The 20,414-nt window shown below is 39.9% G+C and overlaps 3 protein-coding genes across 4 annotated transcripts; 1 reads left to right on the forward strand and 2 right to left on the reverse strand.

Moving 5' to 3' along the window:
- Positions 1–148: 148 nt before the first annotated feature.
- On the reverse strand, positions 149–4,385 carry tdh2 (L-threonine dehydrogenase 2). Its single transcript, XM_028001390.1, has 9 exons — positions 4,270–4,385; positions 3,968–4,174; positions 3,334–3,376; positions 3,188–3,258; positions 2,949–3,098; positions 2,698–2,870; positions 1,689–1,779; positions 1,319–1,588; positions 149–807 (listed from the first exon to the last, which is right to left on the reverse strand). Exons 2-9 carry the CDS (start codon positions 4,158–4,160, stop codon positions 662–664), a joined length of 1,137 nt encoding a protein of 378 aa, XP_027857191.1. The 5' UTR covers positions 4,161–4,174; positions 4,270–4,385; the 3' UTR covers positions 149–661.
- Positions 4,386–6,427: 2,042 nt separating this feature from the next.
- LOC114134665 (myotubularin-related protein 9) lies at positions 6,428–13,183 on the reverse strand. Of its 2 annotated transcripts, XM_028001388.1 has the most exons (11): positions 12,658–13,183; positions 12,295–12,351; positions 11,832–11,940; positions 11,601–11,726; positions 10,589–10,762; positions 9,378–9,595; positions 9,133–9,294; positions 8,582–8,723; positions 7,014–7,234; positions 6,771–6,922; positions 6,428–6,671 (listed from the first exon to the last, which is right to left on the reverse strand). In XM_028001388.1, the coding sequence occupies exons 1-11, from the start codon at positions 12,840–12,842 to the stop codon at positions 6,571–6,573; spliced, it is 1,647 nt and encodes a 548-aa protein (XP_027857189.1). In that variant the 5' UTR covers positions 12,843–13,183; the 3' UTR covers positions 6,428–6,570. The 2 variants fall into 2 exon arrangements, with proteins under 2 accessions (XP_027857189.1, XP_027857190.1); XM_028001389.1 differs by lacking the exon at positions 12,295–12,351 and having other exon boundaries at positions 6,429–6,671; positions 12,658–13,181.
- A 3,438-nt stretch (positions 13,184–16,621) lies between these two features.
- Positions 16,622–20,414, forward strand: fam167b (family with sequence similarity 167 member B). Its single transcript, XM_028001020.1, has 2 exons — positions 16,622–17,027; positions 17,702–20,414. Exons 1-2 carry the CDS (start codon positions 16,728–16,730, stop codon positions 17,963–17,965), a joined length of 564 nt encoding a protein of 187 aa, XP_027856821.1. The 5' UTR covers positions 16,622–16,727; the 3' UTR covers positions 17,966–20,414.

The raw sequence follows: 20,414 nt of genomic DNA on the forward strand, positions 1-20,414 counted from the left end.
AAACATTTTGATTATCCGTCCGTCCTATGGTAACTGTTCAGCGTACACCACATTTCCATGCACTATTCTCCAAAGTGATTAAAGGTTGATGATGGTCATCCAAGCACAACTCTGGCAAAAAATCAAATAAATAAATGACGACCTCCTGTCAGATTCTACATCAAGTAGCTTTATTTTTGATATCATAAAAGAGTGTTTTAAAGGCAGCCAGAATGAACAATGTGGTAAGCAGTCCAGAGTTAGGTGAGCGGCCATACCAGAATATTCTGGCAAACAACAGTTTTGTAAATCTAAAGGTTGCCTCTGGTCTATTGTAAAAAAATATACTGTAATAGAATATTATGTTGTTGCATGCGGGAAACGTAACATTTAGAGATCTCTGTTCCTTAAAAATAGCAATGTGTGGTTTTTTTCTGTAATTTATGCAACTTTCTGATGTGTAAAGTGATGCTTATGACAAGACAAAAAACAAATGTGAAAAGCTTCAACAGTGTATGATTTCCTGAAGTAGACTGAGCAAGTTTCACTATAAACTAAAAGGTTCTGATTAAAAGAGTTCACTGATGCTCTGTCGCAGTGAAGTAAAAGAAAGTTGTTGATAAATGCAGGTTGAAAAAGCCAGTGGTGAAGTATTTGTCTATCAGCTGCCAAAAAGGAACTGCTAGCTGACAGGAAATCCCTCTCTGGTCCTCTTGTCTCTGACGCAGCGCAGCATGTCTTTCACCAGCTCCTCGAGCCCGAAGGCTGGTGCCCAGCCCCAATCCCTCCTGGCGTTGGAGTCGTCAAATCTCACAGGCCAGCTGTCAGCTGGAAAGTTACACAAAATCATTTCATCAGTAAGAATATGTTAGCAGTAGAAGTTCAGTCTTTAACTTCACAGAGCTTGGGAGAGGGGTGGAAATACAATTAAGTGCTATTTGGGACTGAAAAACTTGTTGGTTCAGAAACTGTCACACTAGTTAACACATCACCTGGAATGCAAGAAATAATGTAACCTTCTGGCTTTGTTTCTCTTATTTCATAGCAGATCATGTGTGATGGAGCTGTTGGTGCCATTAACTTTGTGCACTTTCCAGCATTTGGCATTGTGGTTCTGTTGGAGTTTTCGTTTATGCTTCCTCAGGATTGGGACCTGTTAATGCCTGGAAATGGCATTTGTCGTGACACATGTTGCGATTCACTTAATATAGCTTGTCAAAAGAAAATTGAATCAACACATCAATGAGTTACTCAAATTACTTTTTGTCTGCAATATAAATACAAAACTGCCTGTGTTTATGTTACATTATGTTAGCAAAGCAGTAAAAAGAAATCATACCAATTGTTTGGCGCACTGAGTCTGGATTGTAGGTGACCTTAAGGTGTGGGAGATGCTTGCGAATTTCTTGGGCCACCTCCTCCGGTGTGAAGCTCATGGCGGCTATGTTGTAAGTGCGCAGAGACAGCTGGCACTCTGGAGTTTGCATAAACTCTACAGTGGCCCGGTGGCAGTCAGAGATATGCATCATGGGAAGACGGGTGTCAGGTCGCAAGTAGCACTCATGGTGACTAGTGCTGAGAGCATCGTGGAAGATCTGAACTGCATAGTCTGTAATAACATAAGGCCAAAGATTTTAGTCAATCACATCTAGCTTATCGCCGTGGAACTGCGCTTCTTGTGAGGTGACATTTTATGAGGTGAGTAATACCTGTTGTTCCTCCACCAGGAGGAGTGTTGACTGATATCACACCAGGGTAACGCAGGCAGCGAAAGTCCAAGCCATATTTATGATGGAGATACTTGAGAAAAATAATGCGTTAGTGAGTTTTTACCATTAGCGGGTTGTACAAGTGTTCAGACGCCCTGAACACTTCCACCTTTTGTTGCAATACAGCCAAAAACTCCAATCTTACTGGAATCTCAAGTGATAGATCACCACAAAGTAGTGCATAAGAAAATTACATATACATTTGCAATGTAAAAAATTGTAAACCATCCTGTTACCTAAAACATTTTGAAAAGTGTGGCATACATTTGTATTCTGTCTTCTTGTATCAATACCTTTTAGAACCACTCCATTCTGCAATTGCAGTTGTAAATCTTTAGAGATTTCTGTCTACCAGTTTCATCTAGAAACAAACATTTTTGCGTAACACTTTCCATTTATAGATGATGGACTGAACAAAGCTCCATGATATATCTGAAGCTTTAGATATTGTTTATTAATCTAACCTTGCTTTAAACATCTCAATAACCTCATCCTCTATGTGTCTGCTAAGTTCGTTGATCGTCATGACACTGTTTGTTCGTTAAACCTTCACAAACATCTGTTTCTACACTGATATTAAATTACATAACTTATTTAAAAGTTAGGTGACTAAAGGCAATTGGTTGCACTCAATTTTATTTGGGGGTTTCAAAATAAAATGGTCTGAATACAAATGCACAGCATCGGTTTAAAACTTTTATTAGCGAAACTCTTTTACACTATTACATCATTTTCTTTCCATGTCATGGTGATGCACTACTTTTTGTTGGTGTTTCACAAAAACATTAGCATTTGTGCTTGTAACGTGAGAAAATGTGAAAACGTTGTATCAGCATAAATGCTTATGCAAGACTCTGTATTGCATAAACAATACAGAGTCTTGCATAAATTGAACAATGCAGTTCAATTCAAATCCTAATTTCTTTGTAGGGGTGTTTTTAAACCTTACCTCCCCCATCAGTTCGCCATGCACTTTAGAGACACCATAGATGGTTCTAGGACGCTGTACACAGAGGTCAGGGGCGGGGTCACGGGGAGAAGAAGGACCGAATGCCCCAATGGTACTGGGGACGAAGAGGCGAAGGCAGTTCTCCAGGGCCAGATCCAGAACGTTGTGTAGACCTGGAAGGCGCAACAGAAACTCAGACATGGGTAGCTTAAAACCTGGAGAGATGGAAAACCACGGACATCGAAACCGACCTGTGATGTTAATTTTTCGTGCTAACGCTACGTTAGCCTCACCCACAGCGCTAAGCAAAGCGCTGTAGTGAACCAGCCAAGTAACGCGATTATTTATGATCAGTTCTCTGAGGTGCTTGTAGTCCAGCACATCGGCATACACAAATGGCCCTAAAAAATAATCAGAAAGTGGAAACTAAAAAACATGTTAAGGATAAAACATATCAGAAAAAGGGGAAAACCAAATTATGTTTCCTTACCACTGGTGTAAACATGAGAAGGGGGCTTCTTGATGTCAGACAAGATCACTCTCTCTGGCCCATACTGGTTCCTGGACATTATTACACTTCTAATGAAATTTCAAACATTTTAATTTTGAGATACAAAAAGTTTGTGCAGAACTTACCTAAGCATTTGAGCAAGCCCCACTCCCAGTTGCCCCAAACCACCTGAAGATAGAAATATTTGTATATTTTACCTCTCCAAGAAAAAAACAAAAACAAACATACAGAGATATTGGTACATCAATAGTCAGTTGGCTGTGAATGCATTTAGAAGATAGACAAGAATGGATGGCACAAAAGGGTTTTGTTTGTCCCAAGGCTTTGTTACAGAACAAAAAGTCACCCAAGCCTACTATTCTCCTCCCTTTCATCTCACAAACACTGTCTGTTTCCACTCTTTTGTGATGAGTCAAAACAGGGTCCTGCTGCAAGTGCAGATTGAAAACAAAGTCCACATGTCTCTCGTGTTCTGCTTTTGACAACAATCACTCAACAACACCAGCCCTTCATCCTTAAACTGCAACATTTCTTCACATGTGACTGCTTGAATTTGCTTAGAAAAGATCTGGGGAATTATTCCTTTTACTTCGCCCACTAGATGCTCATCACCACAGCTCTCTGCTCTTATTGTAACAACTCATGTCCAACAACAGAAAACAGTGGAATGGTGTATTAATCATATTTAAATTCAGAGATGTTCAATGTCCACCAGATATAAATAATTCTGATTAAATAAAGGCTGGAAATCGTCTTCACCTGTGATGAGCACACGTGGGTTTTCCTGAGGTGTATCAGCATTGCAGGACTCCTGACTGTTCCACCTAGTCATCTTTCTAGGCCAAGAGCTGAAGCTGCGACTGGGTCGATTGTGTGCCCTGCTGAGGCAGCCTCGGCACAGCAGGCCCAGCAACGCAGTGGTGGGCATACACACCTGAAGGCCAGGCTGCATGTCCAGTAGCAGTCCTTAGGAAAGTTAAAATACCAAAAGGGGTTAAATTCATTACTATGATGATCATAGTTAAGTTATTTACACATCAGAAACAGAAGACAGAAATTACCTTTATGCAGATAAACTCAGAAATCCCCGACAGGTGACTTTTGATTTCAAAATCAGCTGATGCAACTCGGTAAATCCACAACAGTTCCTCACAACAAAACTAGAAATCGAAAGATTGCAAGACTGCATTTGTGTGTTCTAGAATTTCATTTTTAAATCTCCTAGTAACCACTGGGTAAACATGCAGGTGTGGAGAGACATGCTGGGCGATGTGGTTCTGGCCTACCTTTGTGTAATCACAGCGGCCTGTGCCTCCCGACTGCACTGGACTACAGTCTCCAGCCTGCACAGCTCCGTGTGGACAAACATGCTGACTTGCTGCGCACAGGGATTTGCATTGTGAAGACTGTTTAGCTGAGCTTAACAGGACTGCGAGGTGTGTCTCTCATATATCCTTCTACTATGTAATGTGTGTGGTTATATATCATTTTTATGAATGAACTGTGATAACCTCACTTACGTTTCTCCCCCTATTTTTTATATTTGTCTTTAAGAAAAGTGCAATACATGTATTATTATTTATTATGCGTGTTTCCAACTGGCTCTTTATGTTCACCTAAGTTCATAATATGAATTTAGAAAAGTTTTATTAAGGCGTAGAAGAACTCTAAAATAATACAAATCACCACATTTCTTACGTTCTACTGTTGTTACTTTTAATTCAGCTCTTCTTCCTATCCCTTGTTGAATTGTGTATTTTAAAATTAACATTTCTTCAAGAACAACCCAAATATTGCACACGAAACTGAATAAACAGGAAATGAAAGTCATGTATAAACTGCGTACACAAATAAAGAACAAAAAAAACATCACTAAAGCACTGAAACACACTGAGCTTCTGATAGTTTACCTTCTTATGTCTTAGAGCTCGTATATCCTGAGCTTAATCAAAATCCTTAGCTACTTCAGGAACATCAGCGTCTGTTACCTCAGCTCTTGTTTTTTTCTTTTTGAGACATTGATGTTCTCCATCACAATTATTATCCTCATTTGAACTGAATATTAGCTTCACAACCCCACTTCTAGGTTGTTATTTTACAGTCTGACAGACAGCATTAATTTCAATGTTACTGAGCATTTAAGTCATATAAATAAAACATGTTTAGTGCCATGATTAAGGTGGCACTAAACATGTTCTAATTGTTGCAGAACAATTAGCTGCTAATATCTGTTCAAGACCATTATTGTCACAACAATTGCTAATGTTTTACATGCAATATTGCCAGCAATGGATAATATGCACATTAACATGAAGATGATTAATTAAAATGTAATCCCAACATAGGGTCAAACCCTAACAATTAATATTTACTCATCCATCCATCCATTGTCTGTTCACCCTTGTCCCTAATGGGGTCGGGAGGGTTGCTGGTGCCCATCTCCAGCTACGTTCCAGGCGGGAGGCGGGGTACGCCCTGGACAGGTCGCCAGTCTGTCGCAGGGCAACACAAAGACATACAGGACAAACAACCATTCACACACACACACACACACACCTAGGGAGAATTTAGATAGACCAATTAACCTAACAGTCATGTTTTTGGACTGTGGGAGGAAGCCGGAGTACCCGGAGAGAACCCACGCATACACAGGGAGAACATGCAAACTCCATGCAGAAAGACCCCGGCCGGGAATCGAACCCAGGACCTTCTTGCTGCAAGGCAACAGTGCTACCAACTGCGCCACTGTGCAGCCCATTGTTTACTCATTTGTTGTTAATTTGTGTTACATATATTTTTAGAGATAAACCCACACAGGCTCACCAGTCGATGCCGAGTATGGAACAACACGCTAGAGTCCAATTAAATTGTGTATATGCAAATTTACCATCACCCACACATATACATATGGAAATAGCTGTCCACTCGAGGGACCACAATGCATGAAAGAGATATTTTAATGTAATAACTATCTTGTAGTAGTTAAGCTAGTCATTAGCTGCTAAAGGAAAACACTCAAATCTCAAGTCTTAAAACACTAAAAACCCATTATGTGAAGGTTTGATTAAGGTTTAATAAAGGTATTTGTCCTTATATTGTACTAAGGCAGGTATTAATAATTACCAGATATTTTAATCCAATATTTTCTCATAATAATCCATATTAATGATCTGTAAATTTCTTTATAAAATCCTAAGAAAAAAAAATAAAAATGACAACAACACACAATTCTTAGAAAGAAAAAAAAGGATGGACATTTATGAAGGCAAAAAAAAATACAGTACATTTAAACATGGAAAAAATTAAAATATGGCTCTGTGAAATAATTTTCTCTTTCAAATCCTAATTTCTTTGTAGGGGTGTCACCTCTGGGTCACCCTATGCCACTCAATGACCATGCTCCTTATTTCCTCCTGAACTGCCTCTAGATGTCGCGCCTGCTGCGTCCACCTCAGAAAAAAGCCTGGGGGTCAAATCAAAACATCAAGACCAATCACTGTCATGTAATACGCATCAGAATCTGTAATACTAAAGTGGTATGATTAATCGGACTCCAGCTGACCTCTCCAGAGCTGCAGGGACTGTGGGTGAACTGAGGGCCAGATTGCCAGCTCGTTGGATTCATACAGAGGGTTTGAGTAGTAATCTCTCTCAGGCGGCCTCAGCAGGGCCTGGAACAAACAGTGAGTCCTGTCCTTCACTTGCATGGCACACCTGAAAGTGATTGTTAGTTTCAATGATCAACACTGATGAGCTCTGCATTGCAATCTGTACTGAGTGAAAAACCCGCCGGTGCTGAACTGACCTCTCCTGGTCATTGTTGCACAGAAACGTGCCGTAGTCTGAAGCGTAGACCTCATTTGCCAGTCTGAGGAGCAGCGTCTCAGAGAAACCCAGCGCCAGGGGGAACTGGCGCCAAAGCTGCCAAACACAGTCCAGCAGCAGCAGGAAGATTGGAGACTCCTGCTGGAGGCGAGCGTGGGAGTAGGCTGAATGGGCACACCGCTGCTGAAACGGATGTCCTGCCTGCAGGATAGGCCACGCACTCAAATGAACAAGAAAACATGATGTCTTGCAAAAACCAGAAATTTTTGTCTCGATGTAAGCTGTACTATGTAGAGTTCAAAGGTTTTTGGGAGAAAATGATTGAACAAACAGAATCATGAAGTGCAAAGGAGCATAGCAGACAGCTCAAATATGAAGCTAACAAAATGTTTAAGTTAGGGTTGGGTCATTAAACAACATTGTAAACATTTCAAGGAGCACTGTTCAATCTGTCATCTGCAAATGGAAAAAAACTTCACACAACTTGGCATCAGAAAGCCTTTTTAGACTAGGAAAGGAGATTATTAATCAGAGAAGCCACCAGAGGCCCATAGTAATTCTGGCATATTTACAGTTCAATGGAGAGAATCTGTTGACAGGATAACTATTAGTTTTACACTTCACAAAACTGGCTTTACAGTGGAAGAATGGCAAGAAGACAGTTATTGTTGATGGAAAGCCATAAGAAGTTATAGGCCATATTAATGAATTGGCAAATATGTCAAAGAAGGTGCTCTGACCAGGCAGGACTACAATTTAACTGTAAGTACACCATGTAAAATACCGTATGCATAATTCAGAGGGAATGCTTTTCTTCACCAGGTGCAAGAATGTTTATCATGGTTTGAGTAGAGATACAAATTGGACAATTCTGGAAGAATTCCTACTTGTTTCTGGAAATCATTTCAAACTGCAACAAACGTCAGTAAACAACCAGAGCCACGATGGAATGATCATATTCATGTCGCAGAAAGGCAAATTCAATGTCCAATTCAATGACTTCAAACAAGAGTTTGTGTCAAGACTTGAAAGTTGTTGCACACAGACTCTACCCATCCAACCTTAAGCTTGAGCTGGTTAAGAAGAAGGAGCAAAAAGAGCTGTAGATATAAAAGGGACTGCCCCACACATAACTTGTATCTGAAAATGCAGTAAAACTGGTTCTGCAAAGTAATGGCTTGGGGATGAAATGCAATAATTTTGGAAAAAAATAAAACCAAGAATAATTTTCTTCCCACTTCACGATTTTGTACTAGTTGGTAAAATCTCAGCAATAGTAATGAAGATTTTTTTTTTTGGTTATAACTCAACAAAATGTGAAAATCTCATAGAGTATGAAAAGTTTTGCAAGGCAGCTCGGGTCTTGCTTATAATTTTAGCAAGCAAGACAGCTTGCTAAAATTTATTATTTTAGTATTATTTTCGTGAACTATTATATATTCACAAAAATATGATCCACTAAAAACAGTCTTCACTGGAAAAATAAAAATAAATAAGGAAACAATGCTCTGAACCTCCTTTCTTCTCTCATACACACTGTAGCCCCACCTGTAGCCACTCCCTGTCCAGGAGAGCCAGGAAACCCTCCAGAGTGCGGCAGCTCGGGTCCATGATGAGTTGGGCCAGAGTGCAGATGAGCAAAGTGCAGTCTGTACCTTCATAGCCGTGGACCAGAGCTGAATGACCGTCCCTGGACAAAAACAATACAGTTTAATAAAAAGAGTCATATGCATTCATTCCTTAATGTAGCATGTTTTGGAAGTTTGGGTACAAGACACAGACATCCTTTCTTCATTATTAATTTTTTTCCAAAATCTTTGTGTAATTTGGCTCCTTTTATTTGACTTAGTGCTTTTATTTTATTAATATCTGCTAATGGAAATTACAAATTTCACGTTTCTTTAGTACTTTAGCAATAAAAAAAAATTACGTTTCATCTTATCATATTTATTCTGCTTTTAATTGTTGCCCAGTTGCCATGCTTGTTTACTCTACTAAATGTTTATCAAACTGAAGTTTATTAAGTTGTTATTATGCAAATTTAGGTGCCCACCAGGTGTAATCTCATCACGGACATGTACTGTTGGTGTTGCTCCTACCTCTCCACACACTCTACCAGCAGGCCAGCTGCGGACAGAGCAGTCTGGACGTGAGACAGCCATTTTGAATTCTCCAGCTTACTGAGCCAGCGGTCCACGTTGTGGGACTCATCTCCGCAGGCTTCCACCAGTTTAATCAGGCTCTCCTGAAGGGCCTTACCCCTGGGCCCACAAAGGCAAAGAAGAATGAGAAGCTAGGGAGAAAGATCTGCAAAGTTACTAACATAAAATACTAACACACATACCTTTCCATCTGTTTGTGAAGCCTCTTCCAGTGGCCGTAGCACGATTTGGACTCAAAGCCGCCGCCTGTCATCCGAGCCTGCTGAACCTGCTGACTTGAACGAGTGTCAATAATGAAACCTTTATCTGAGTCCTCAATCACAACCTGAAGGAGGAGTTCGTCTTCCTTGCAGCGTTTCTTGTTGGCACCCGTCAGTGGCTGGCTGCTGCGCATGATCACCTGAGTAAATACAGAACGCAGGTTAGAAATAAAATGGTGCATAAAATGGTGCTTGTACAGTGTTCATACTCCGTGAACGTTTCCACATTTTGACAGGCTACAATCCAAACTTAACTTTGTTTTATTGGGATTTTGTGTGATAGTTTTCATGATTTATTTACAGATAAAAGTCTGAAAAGTGAGACTAGGATTTGTCTAACCCCGTCCGAGTTGGACACTGTGTCCAACCACAGCAATATATGGGGGTCTTCACACGTAAAGCCTGAAATTGGAAAACCTTACATCAGGTCTTCCCTACCTCCTCTATAGAACACAATATCCACAGGATGATGGTGTCACCACCATGTTTCACTATGAGATGTATTCAGTGTTCATTCTCAAATGAGCTGCTCACCTTTGTATAATATGTTTGCTGTCATCCCTGAATAGCTTGTGAAAATCTGTATACCAGATGTTTCATCACTTTCCTTTAACAATAACTTTCTTCTTGCCAATTTTTTTTTTTTTATAAAGAACAGATTTATGTACTCACCTAACAGTTGTCTTTAAATTTACTTGGATAGTCATGTGTTGTTATGTTAGCAAATTTTCCGTACTATTTCCATTTTTGGATCCTGATTTGAACAGTGATCTGTGAGAGGTTGAAGCTTTAGGGTAATATTTCACAAACTAAAACCTCTCCACACATTTCTCCCTGTGACCTATCTGTTGTGTTCCTTGGTTTTCATGGTTTTGCTCTCTAACAACTCTCTCAGGCCTCTGCAGAACAGTTGGAATTATGCTAAGATGAATCCGAATGCACACCGAGCCTTTTGTATAACAATATCTGTTTTACTTTCCACTCCACAATCATGAACTACATTGTCTGTCACATGATGAAATTGGAATAAGATAAATTGAAGTTTGTCCTTTAAATGGAAGAAAGTTGTAAGAAATTTCAAGAGTGTTGTATAATCTCGAAAGCCATTCTATCAGGCAGCACGATCCCCTTACCATGCCATTCTTTCGATGATAGTAGCACAAGACAGGAAAGCGGCCACCCTGCCTAAATTTGGCCACTTTCTTCAGTGTTTCATCGTCGATGCCTTTTGGAACAATGACTACCGGAGGATAGGAAGGGCACACGGAGTATTTTTTGTTCACACTGCTCAACCTCCATTTCTTATGCTGAAAATAAAGAAAGATGACATAGTATATGGTCAGAAATTACTCTCCTGAATAAATAAATAAATCTGCTAGAATGCCTAGAGAAGGGTGGCTCACGACCATCTTAAATTAAATTAGGCTTCAGGAAGTTTGAATAAAAAAAGACTGTTACTCAATATAGTAAGTTATCATGTCACATCTAACAACTCGATAACAGAAAAGCTTGACAAGTTAATGTAGAGGCTGTCTTGGACAAAGTAGCACATTGAAAAACACTGCATTTCATTGGGAGGCCTTAAAAAGACATCAACAAAAGTCAGTCAGAATGTGGTTAAATGCGGTTAAACAAAATATAGGGTCTTTAACGTGCTCAAGATATATAGATAACAGTAAATTTTATTATTTGAAATGTGCTGCAGAAAGGCTTCAAACAAAACAAGAAAAAACGGGAAAAGAAATGCCTAGACATGCAAATTCCAGTAAGTTTCTCCCAGTAACCAGGCCACCCTGATACATACATTCCACCTACTTGAAGAATGTTGTGCTCATAAACACTTCCAACAATTAAGATCCTTATTGCCCAACCCTTTGTCATGGCGACATGCTATTCTCAGGGAAAGACATGAACTCAAGCTGTGTGTTTGCATGTTCTGACGTTAGGGGAAAACAAATGAAAGCTAAGCAACAGGGATATCCTGAAAAGTGACCTTTACGTCCACCCTCCCTGGCATTTTCCTGTCATATGCCTGCTGGACTGTTGTTGAAAAAATGGTTACTTCTTACAGCTTTTGTGTCATGCTTTACTACATGCGATGCTTAACTTTTGTTAGGCAAGTAAAAAAGGTTTGTAGTTTCTTACAAGTTCCTTAATTTGAGTGTAGTGTTTTTCAGGGGTTGAGAGACCCCACTGCTCCCGCAGGCTGAGGTCATTGGGCCTGTAAAAGAAAGGATACATCTCCGACACATTGTCCAGGCAGGACAGGGTCTGCAGAAAAAAAAGAGAGTTGGCTGCTAAATGTTGTAATCCAAGAACATAACAATTTAGGGCAAAATATACTGATCCTTTGCTTTTGTTAAGGTATTACTGTACCTCAATCGAGTGCGCAATGTTGAGGCACTGCTCCATGCCTGGAATGTCCAGCTGAAGCACACGCAGATCTTTGCACTTGATGGTGATTGTCCCAGAGGATCCAGGCATCCTGTGAATGTAAAAGTAAGTATACACATTTTTTTCATACAGACACTCTATGGATGGTGGATGCTTTTGCTTCCACCAATGCAAGGATTCCTTGCCCGACTTGCAGCAGAAGAGGAAACAAAAATGGTTGTTTTGAAGGTGTGTTTCTCTTAGTCAGTGAACCGTAATAGTTTCACGTGGTTTCAGAAGTACTTCCACAAGGCATTGAAATCAAGCTTCAGCAAGAGGCACAGGAGACAGTAAAACATGTGGCCAGCAGCAAGTTGCATAGAGAGGCTGCAATTTTGTTAGGAAATTTCCTTTTTCAGCAGAGGCAGAACACAGCAGGCACATGGCAACACCAACAATTTCCAACCTGTCACTGTGGGCTGCTTTTGAGAGGAAGCCGGAATAGCCCAAAAGGTTTTCCACACTGGTTGGACAGATTTAAGGAAGCGAATTAGACATAGTGGGATTAAATGACACAGTTATGATTAGTTCATTCGTCAGCCTGGCAGTGTAAAAGTCAATAACTCTGAATGTCATTCCAAGTCGACGGCATAGTGATCAGTTGGTATATTAGAGGGATTTAACAGTCTGATTTAAGTTGCAAGGAATGAAGAATAGATGAAACCAACATGCTTGTTTCAAATCCTTATTCTAAGAAGTCAAGTAGGTGATGAGAAATGTTGTCTTTAATCAGTAAAGTTTCGCTGTTCTGGACGCCTCCCAATCTCACCTTTTCTCAATGGCATCGATATTCCTGAGAAGAAGCAGAACCTGCCTGGAGCTTCCCTCCTCCCTGTCCGAGAAGAGCAGGTGGTGACCGGTGACGCACAGGGTCCCTCTGCTCGGTGGGTGCAGCGGCTGACGGAGCACAACATCCTCCACGTTGGCCGTCTTAATGTGGTCAGAAAACTCCATCAGCCCCCTCAGACTTCAGAAAAACCCTCACAGAAACGAACTTTTCTTCTTTCTACCCCCCGCACTTCACTTCAAATCACCCACTCGCCTCTGTTTAAGAAAATGAAAGCAAGCTTCCTCTTCTGTACTCAGAGCTAGCTGGGCTGTCTTGCAGTTGCACTGCTGGTTTGACGATAAGGCGTCTAAAAATAGAAGAAACTTCATATTTGCCTGAACATAGCTGAACCAGATGCGGGTTCACCTTTTACTGTTACTACTTGTTAAGCTGGTGTCTGGTGTGGAAATGGAAAATGAGTTACTTGAGGCAACAAAAGACGGAAGTGCGCATTTCCTGAGACAAAAAGCGACCCAGAGTGATGTGACATTTAAGTTAAGTTTAGTTCAGTTTCGAACGGAGAAGCAGTTGAGGTGCGAATGCAATACATAAAACGGCCACCATGTGGCACCACAAGGCAACAAAAGTTAGCTGTAGGCCAAGTTTTTTGCAATCTGACCCAGAGAGGCAATTTTGCCCTCAGTCAGTGTAACATTTGCTGACATCCGAGCCTGGTCATTTGAAAACAATGAGCCTGGTCATTTGAAAAAAATGTGCCTGGTTATTTGAAAAAAACAAAAAAACAACAACAAAAAAACCGGACAGTATATAATTGTTGATAAATATTGACAATAGGAAATTTGTAAAGCACGTTATTTCTATTTTTAGTTTCTGAAATAAATTTAAAAAAATAAAGAACAACATCAATGTTTTCATTCAAAATTAGGATTGATTCATTTTGTTAGATTGGATGTTGATATTTGTGGAAAACTATTAAATTAATCTCAGTTATTCCATGATACAAAATCCGAAACACTGTTTAGAAAAGTATTTGTTATCATATCTATTTAAAAAACAAAAACAATAGATAGTTCTTAGTCAGTTTTAGCCAAACTTATTAAGAGCCATTGTGGAAGGTCCAAAGAGCCACTTGAGTCTCTGGGGCCTCAGGTTACAGATCTTTGCTTCTGGTGAGGAGTTGAAGACTTTTGCAATGATTAGATTAGATTAGATTAGATTAGATTAGATTAGATTAGATTAGATTAGATTAGAGCAGGGGTGTCAAACTCCAGTCCTCCAGGGCCACTGTCCTGCAGTTTTTAGATGTGCCATAGGTACAAAACACTGGAATGAAATGGCTTAATTACGTCCTTCTTATGTAGATAAGTTCTCCAGAACCTTTCTATTGACCTAATTATCCTATTCGGATGTGGTGCAGCAGAGGCACATCTAAACGTTGCAGGGCAGTGGCCCTCCAGGACTGGAGTTTGACACCTGTGGATTAGAGGATTAGAATTATTTTGCTCTAGCTTTTCTAAATCTGTCTGTACCTACAAAAGCTATAAAACATAATTTTATTTTCCCTGGTATCTTTCAGATATAATGCATGTCAACTGCTATATAATTTCCCCTGTTGTGAACACAATTGCCAATATTTTCATTTATCATAACAAATGCAAGATTTTTTTCAGTTTCAACTTGATGGTGTAGTGTTAAGCAGAAGAACTCAAATAGTGTTTTTTTTTTTTTCACCTAACCTCATGTGTACAAATTCGACTCTCGAAGCATATAAATATGAATTAATGGATGAATTTTTATTTTTTGTGCAAAGTCAACTAAAATTTGTTTTTGTCTCATCCCACACATGCAAATAAGTTGATTTAAAGTAAGAAAATAACTTCCCCATATATGGAAACTGAATAAAGAATTATTGAAAAGAATTTCAACACAAAGGAATGAAAACAAAATTAAAATACAATGCTGAGGATACGTGTATGACTCTACTTAGTTTTACAGACATATGACAGATTTAGAAGTAGAACATTTTAACTAATGTCCCAAATACACAACCCAGTCATATTTTATGATATGTTGCATAAAACACAGGGAGCTTATATGCAAAACCACCACACATGTGATGTATTTCATTACTATACAATAAGCTAATCCGTAAAATATGATTAAAACACAAGACTGGTATTTTATTTCATCCTTTCATAAATAAATAAAACATCATATTTGTTGTTATAACAGATGCAGCTAAAAATGACCTCCAGGTGTCCCACTCTCTGAAGATGTGCCACACAATTTTTAGTCAACCAACTCTATAAATCCTGAGAGTTTCATGTGTAAACGCAATATCTTAGCAAATCCGTTTGGGAAGTCAAAATAAAAAAACGTACAACTTTGATTAGCATTAGTAAGATTTATTATATGAATAATAGGGTGGAATCTTGGCTAGTTGAAATAACTATTTATAACTTATAAAACTTTTTCCTGTGAAGATTAATTATTACAATGTGTTACATTATATTACAATACTAATGTTGCATAAGAATGTGGAAAGCCATCTGTTGGCCTCAGCCTTTTTTGTCTGAAAAGGAAACAAAAAGTAATATTTTGTTTTGGTCATCAATTGCTGGGACCTTGATGCTAGAGGTTTGTGCTTGAGGCCAAGAGAGACTGGAATACTAGAGTAACTATTTCTCTCCTGAAGCTACAGAAATATCAGTTAGCCCATGATAAGATCCATTTACCTTTTACCTTACACATCATCACTGATTTAGATCTTCTGATTTCTAAAGTGTTTGGTCTTCTGGTGCTCTCTTAAAAATCTTTTTTTCTTTCTGCCTTACAAATCTTCATTGTGTTGGTGTATCACATAAAATCTTACATAAGATGTGAGGTTTGTGGTTGTTACTTGACAATATTTGAACAGTACATGCCATTTTACATTCATTGGCCTTTTATTGGATGCACCCTTTCAATGGCTTGTTAACACAATGAGCCAATCACACGACAGCAACTGAATAGGTTTAGTCTTCTGGAGATAAGCTACTAAAGTTCAAACCAAAGACCAAGATATGGAGGAGAGGGGAATTAAGTGACTCTGAATGTGGCGCAGTATTTGTATTTCAGAAATTGACAGTTTACTGAGATTTTCATCCATCTCTCAACTATCTTTAAACTTGTCAGAAAAAGAGGAAATGAATCCCCCTAATTGATATCTGTGGACAGGAGGAAGAGAGAGGACTGGTTTGAGACGATGAAGAGGCAACAGAAGCTCAAGTGAACACATGCTGTAACTAAGGTGTGCAGAATACAATCTCAAAATGCAAAATTCTTTAACTACGGCACCTGAAAACCACATCGGGTGTTAGTTCAGAACAGGAAACTGAAGTTACAGTTCCTACAAGCTCACTAAAATTAAACAATTACAGAATGCAAGATTTAAACCTGACCCAATAATTCTTCACTTCAGCTGTAAGATATATCGGGTCAGAGTTCTGAACGAACAACGCATGTGCATGGATCTGACCAGTTGGCCGGACTGGTGGTGCCTCTATGTTTTGGGTTATATTTTCTTGAGTTTGGGCCTTCAGTCAAATCTGAGCATCAAAATACACAGAGACTACTCTACTTTACATTTCGTGAGGAACTTTGACTTTTTACACTTGCATGTATGTAAGAATTGGGTTGTTTACACACACACCCCTGCACCCCCCCCCCCCCCCCCCCCCCAATGTACATATATATATATATATATATATATATATATATACACCGTATATACTGTATATATATACACCGTATATACTGTATATATATATACTGTATATACTTGTTTTGAAGTTTTTCTTGAAATGAAACTCTCTGCTGAGGTCTTAAGGTCCGTCTTCCCCGTTCATAAAACAGCTAATAAATTATCCACCCCTCCCGTTCTCTGCGGGATGGGCGGCCACTGTGTGACTTCTCCCTATAAAGGAGGTATGGACCTGTTGCGCTCTCCGCACCCTCCGGAGAGCCGTTGTCAAACTGAGTTCAGAAAGTTTCGCTTCCCCGTTGCATGAATGGATTTTAAAGAGCTTGGAGCTGATTGCTCGGAGGGAGACGCGGAGGATCTGGACAGCGTCAAGGCGCTGACGGAGAAGCTGAAACTGCAGACGCGCAGACCGTCCTATCTGGAGTGGCAGGAACGGTTGCAGAGTCGCCCTTGGACGGACAGGAGCCCCACGGACTGTCCGGACTCCGCTGAAGGAGACGTTTCCATGCCCGCAATTTTGAGAAATGACAACTCAGAGCTTGTTGTGCGCAACATATGCGGCTTTGATACCATTGATGATGCGCTGGAGTTTCTGAGGAAAGAGCTGGTGAGTTGGGTTTATGTTTAACTAACTTATTGCAACTTGACATGAATGATTTCCAGCTAATTCTCAGCCATCTAAAACCAAAATCTGATAAAGTCAGGAGAGAGGCAGCTTTCTACTTCACTATAAGGTAGATAATCATCTCCTCGGTGTCTGCATGAATGCCTCTCTCATTTCAAGGATAGCATGAATGATGGCATGCTTAACTCAGTTTAAACAAACACCTTGTGAAACAATATGATGCCTGTTTTCTCACAGCCTTTACCTGGAAGCATCCAAATGTAAATAATTTTAGTTTGGCACAAGTGAACATATGAGGTTTAAATAAGTGATCAAATGTGGAATCTGCCCTCAGTTGTTTTTTTTTATTTATTTTTTTTTTTAGCTTTATCAAAGGGTAGGACTATTTGCAACAATCTGCGAAATATACCAAGAGTTCTGAAAACATTTATGTTTCTATATGAGAAAAAATATTTTAGAATGAAACTAAGTTTATAACTGTAGTGATTGGCTGTCACACCCTATCAGACTTGTTGGTGGTTAATTAAATATAGTGAATATAAAAAAATACCCTTTTTTATCAAGAACGTGCTACCCTACACTCTTTGCTATAGAGATAAAACTACTGATTTCTTACATCTGACCCCAGTTTCCCACTTCTTTTTCTCTCTGCCCAGAGGGAGATGCAAGTCCAGGACAACCGACTGGCCCGGCAGCTGATCCGCCTTCGTGGGGAGATCCACCGTCTGAAAGTAGAGCAGGTGTGCCACCGTCACAAGGAGATGCTGGATGATGCCACTTACGAGTTGGAGGAGTGCGAAGAGGAGTCTGACCTACTGTGCGACATCCCCATGAAGGCCGCCTTTGCTCTCTCCACGCCTCTGAAACACCTAGGCCTCACCAAAATGAACATCAACTCCAGACGTTTCTCACTGTGTTGAAAAGGGTCAAATTTTACCCACACAGCAACAGATGTTCTCGTATTTCTTCTCTGTGTTTGTACAAGGCAAGTCACTAGAGTTACTTCCTTTTCAAGAGCGGACTGGTGAGAGGCAGGCGGCAATTGTTGCCAGCAGTGAAAATGTCTGCCTTGATTTGTGTCAGGGTATGACACGAATGAGGAAGTATCTATGTACTCACCTGCAGAAGGCATGCACACCTCTGCTACTGCCAGAACATCCTGCTGGTCCGAGTCTGATTCTGCTTTCTTATACCACAGACTTGTCACAGAAACAATAACTTTGAATGGATTCACTATATTGCCAAAAGCATTAAGACAAACCTCCAAGTCCTTGATTTAATTTGTTCCAAACACCTCCATGGCCACACCGAGGCAGCAAACTGGATCTGCAAATATTTCTAGAGCAGTCTCAGGATGTCAGTGAAGTCAAGCGTAGTACTGTGATACAATCCTGCTTGCACAAAAGTAAATTGTTTGGTGCCTCAGAATGAAGTGAAAACTGTTTTGAGTAGACAACGTAAAATCATAAAATCAGGCACATAGTGTGTACAAGTTGTCACCTATCTTGAGGAGTCAATCTCTATTTGCCTTTAGGCTTTATGCGCCCTTCAGAGTAGATTAAGAACAGTGTTTAGGGGCTTTTAAGGAATGGGTTTCCATGGACAAGAACCTCTGTCCAAGTACATAGTTAAACCTTCGGATGTTGTGGTGTAAAGCATGCAGCTGCCGGACTGGAAAATCTCTGCTTGGCAGTGGCTAATTTGCTCTGTCGATCATATTTACATGCCTTCCAGCACATTGCTGGGCCTGGGTGTGAAGTCACCACCCAGATTTGCCGCACTCTCCTCCAGAACCTCTGTAAATCTGAAGTTCAGATCTGCAACACACACATCCAAATGGCCTTAGAAACCAAAGCAGAACAGACACCTCAAGAATCCCAGAGTTAAATGAAAAGCTGTAAATGAAAAGAGGATTCCTTAAACTTTGTGTTTCCTTTTAGTATGCTCTGCAGAATAAATATGAAGGATCTGATGTGTGTAGATCTTTATTCAAAGTAACCCCAGTGAAAATGGTGTTTGTTAAATCTAGAATTGATTATAGGAGATGGTCTGAGTGGGGAAGATCTTGAAGGTTTTTTTGCTGTTGGAGGAGTTTGGGTTTGCCAGGGTTTGCTCTGTGTCATGGATAAATATTAGTGGTGGGGGTATTATGGTGTGTGGTTGTTCCTCAGGAATGGGGCTGAGGAGCAACCCCTTTCAATGAACCCCATTAGGTTCATTGAAGGTCCTCTCCGTGCTGCAGAATACAAGCATATTTGGATGCTTTCCCATTCCAGCTCCACTGCCCACCAGAGCAAAAATAAGATCCATGTACATCAGTGAGTTTGGTGTAGCGGTACTTGACTGGCCTGAAAAGAGCCTTGACTAGAACCTGATAGAGTTCGTTTGGGATAAATTAGAGTGAAGACTGAGAAGCAGATCATTGGGAATGACCTCACAAATGTTCTCTTGAAATAAAGGTCAAATATTTTCATAAACACACTCTTAAGCCTTGTGGAAATAGTTTCTAGAGGAGTTGAGGTTGTTAAATCTTACATGTGTGGGGGAACTATTTAAATTGATGTAAACGTCATGGTGAGTATCTGAATACTTTTGGCAACACATTGTAACATGTTATTTAACTGAAACGTGACTCACCAGAGACATTTTTTGTTTATTTTCTCAAAGACCCAGGGACCAATTATTGACAGAATCTTCAAACAGAGAGGTAAAATATAATTTTTGAAGCGAAAAGGAATTTGGCCATCAAAGCGGTGAAAGTGAAATAGAAGACAAAAGGTCAAACTTTGTCTGAACTGGTTGAGGGTCGAGGCGCCAACAAGTTAGATCCTTTCAGGCTGTCACATGCTTTAATGAAATCAAAGAGCTCAGAGCCGGTGTGTATTTGTTGGGCCCCGTAGAATCAGATAAAGAAAATGCTCAGCGAGTTTCTATGCTAAACAACGTCTCCTCACACAGCAGTACACTTTAAGCCTTCACCAGTTTCTACCAGGAAGCAGGGGGTCACCCTCCTGATTTTTTTTACACCTCTCCCTCATGGACCAAAAATATCTCTTCAACCTCAGCATGGTTGTGACAAGAGCCAGGAGGCTGTTTTGTTTCCCAGTGACATGTTGAGATGCTGCAGAGCACTGATTGTATAAAGCTGACCAAGTGTTGCTTTTTTCCCCCTTAGCACACACTCCCACCCAAGATGAATGATTTGCTTTATACTTAAGTAACAAATGCACGACTGATTACTTTTGCTCCTCGTATACTGATGTATTTTAGTAAAATGTATAACATTTAATTCTATGCAGATTTTTGGTTGTTAAGTACTGTTGTAAATGTATCTACTATGCATGTGAGTATAAAAGAAAATACCTTGGC

The sequence above is a fragment of the Xiphophorus couchianus genome, chromosome 19 (genome assembly GCF_001444195.1).
Source record: "Xiphophorus couchianus chromosome 19, X_couchianus-1.0, whole genome shotgun sequence".
Lineage (NCBI taxonomy): Eukaryota > Metazoa > Chordata > Actinopteri > Cyprinodontiformes > Poeciliidae > Xiphophorus > Xiphophorus couchianus.

Coding starts and splice junctions, on each gene's coding strand:
- fam167b (XM_028001020.1), top strand. CDS start 16,728: ATGGATTTTAAAGAGCTTGGAGCTGATTGCTCGGAGGGAGACGCGGAG. Junction 17,028..17,701: donor AGTTTCTGAGGAAAGAGCTG/GTGAGTTGGGTT, acceptor CTCTCTGCCCAG/AGGGAGATGCAAGTCCAGGA.
- tdh2 (XM_028001390.1), bottom strand. CDS start 4,160: ATGCAGCCTGGCCTTCAGGTGTGTATGCCCACCACTGCGTTGCTGGGC. Junction 3,259..3,333: donor GGGCTTGCTCAAATGCTTAG/GTAAGTTCTGCA, acceptor AATAATGTCCAG/GAACCAGTATGGGCCAGAGA. Junction 1,780..2,697: donor ATGGCGAACTGATGGGGGAG/GTAAGGTTTAAA, acceptor ATTTTTCTCAAG/TATCTCCATCATAAATATGG.
- LOC114134665 (XM_028001388.1), bottom strand. CDS start 12,842: ATGGAGTTTTCTGACCACATTAAGACGGCCAACGTGGAGGATGTTGTG. Junction 7,235..8,581: donor TGGACAGGGAGTGGCTACAG/GTGGGGCTACAG, acceptor CCTATCCTGCAG/GCAGGACATCCGTTTCAGCA. Junction 6,923..7,013: donor TGCAACAATGACCAGGAGAG/GTCAGTTCAGCA, acceptor AATCACTTTCAG/GTGTGCCATGCAAGTGAAGG.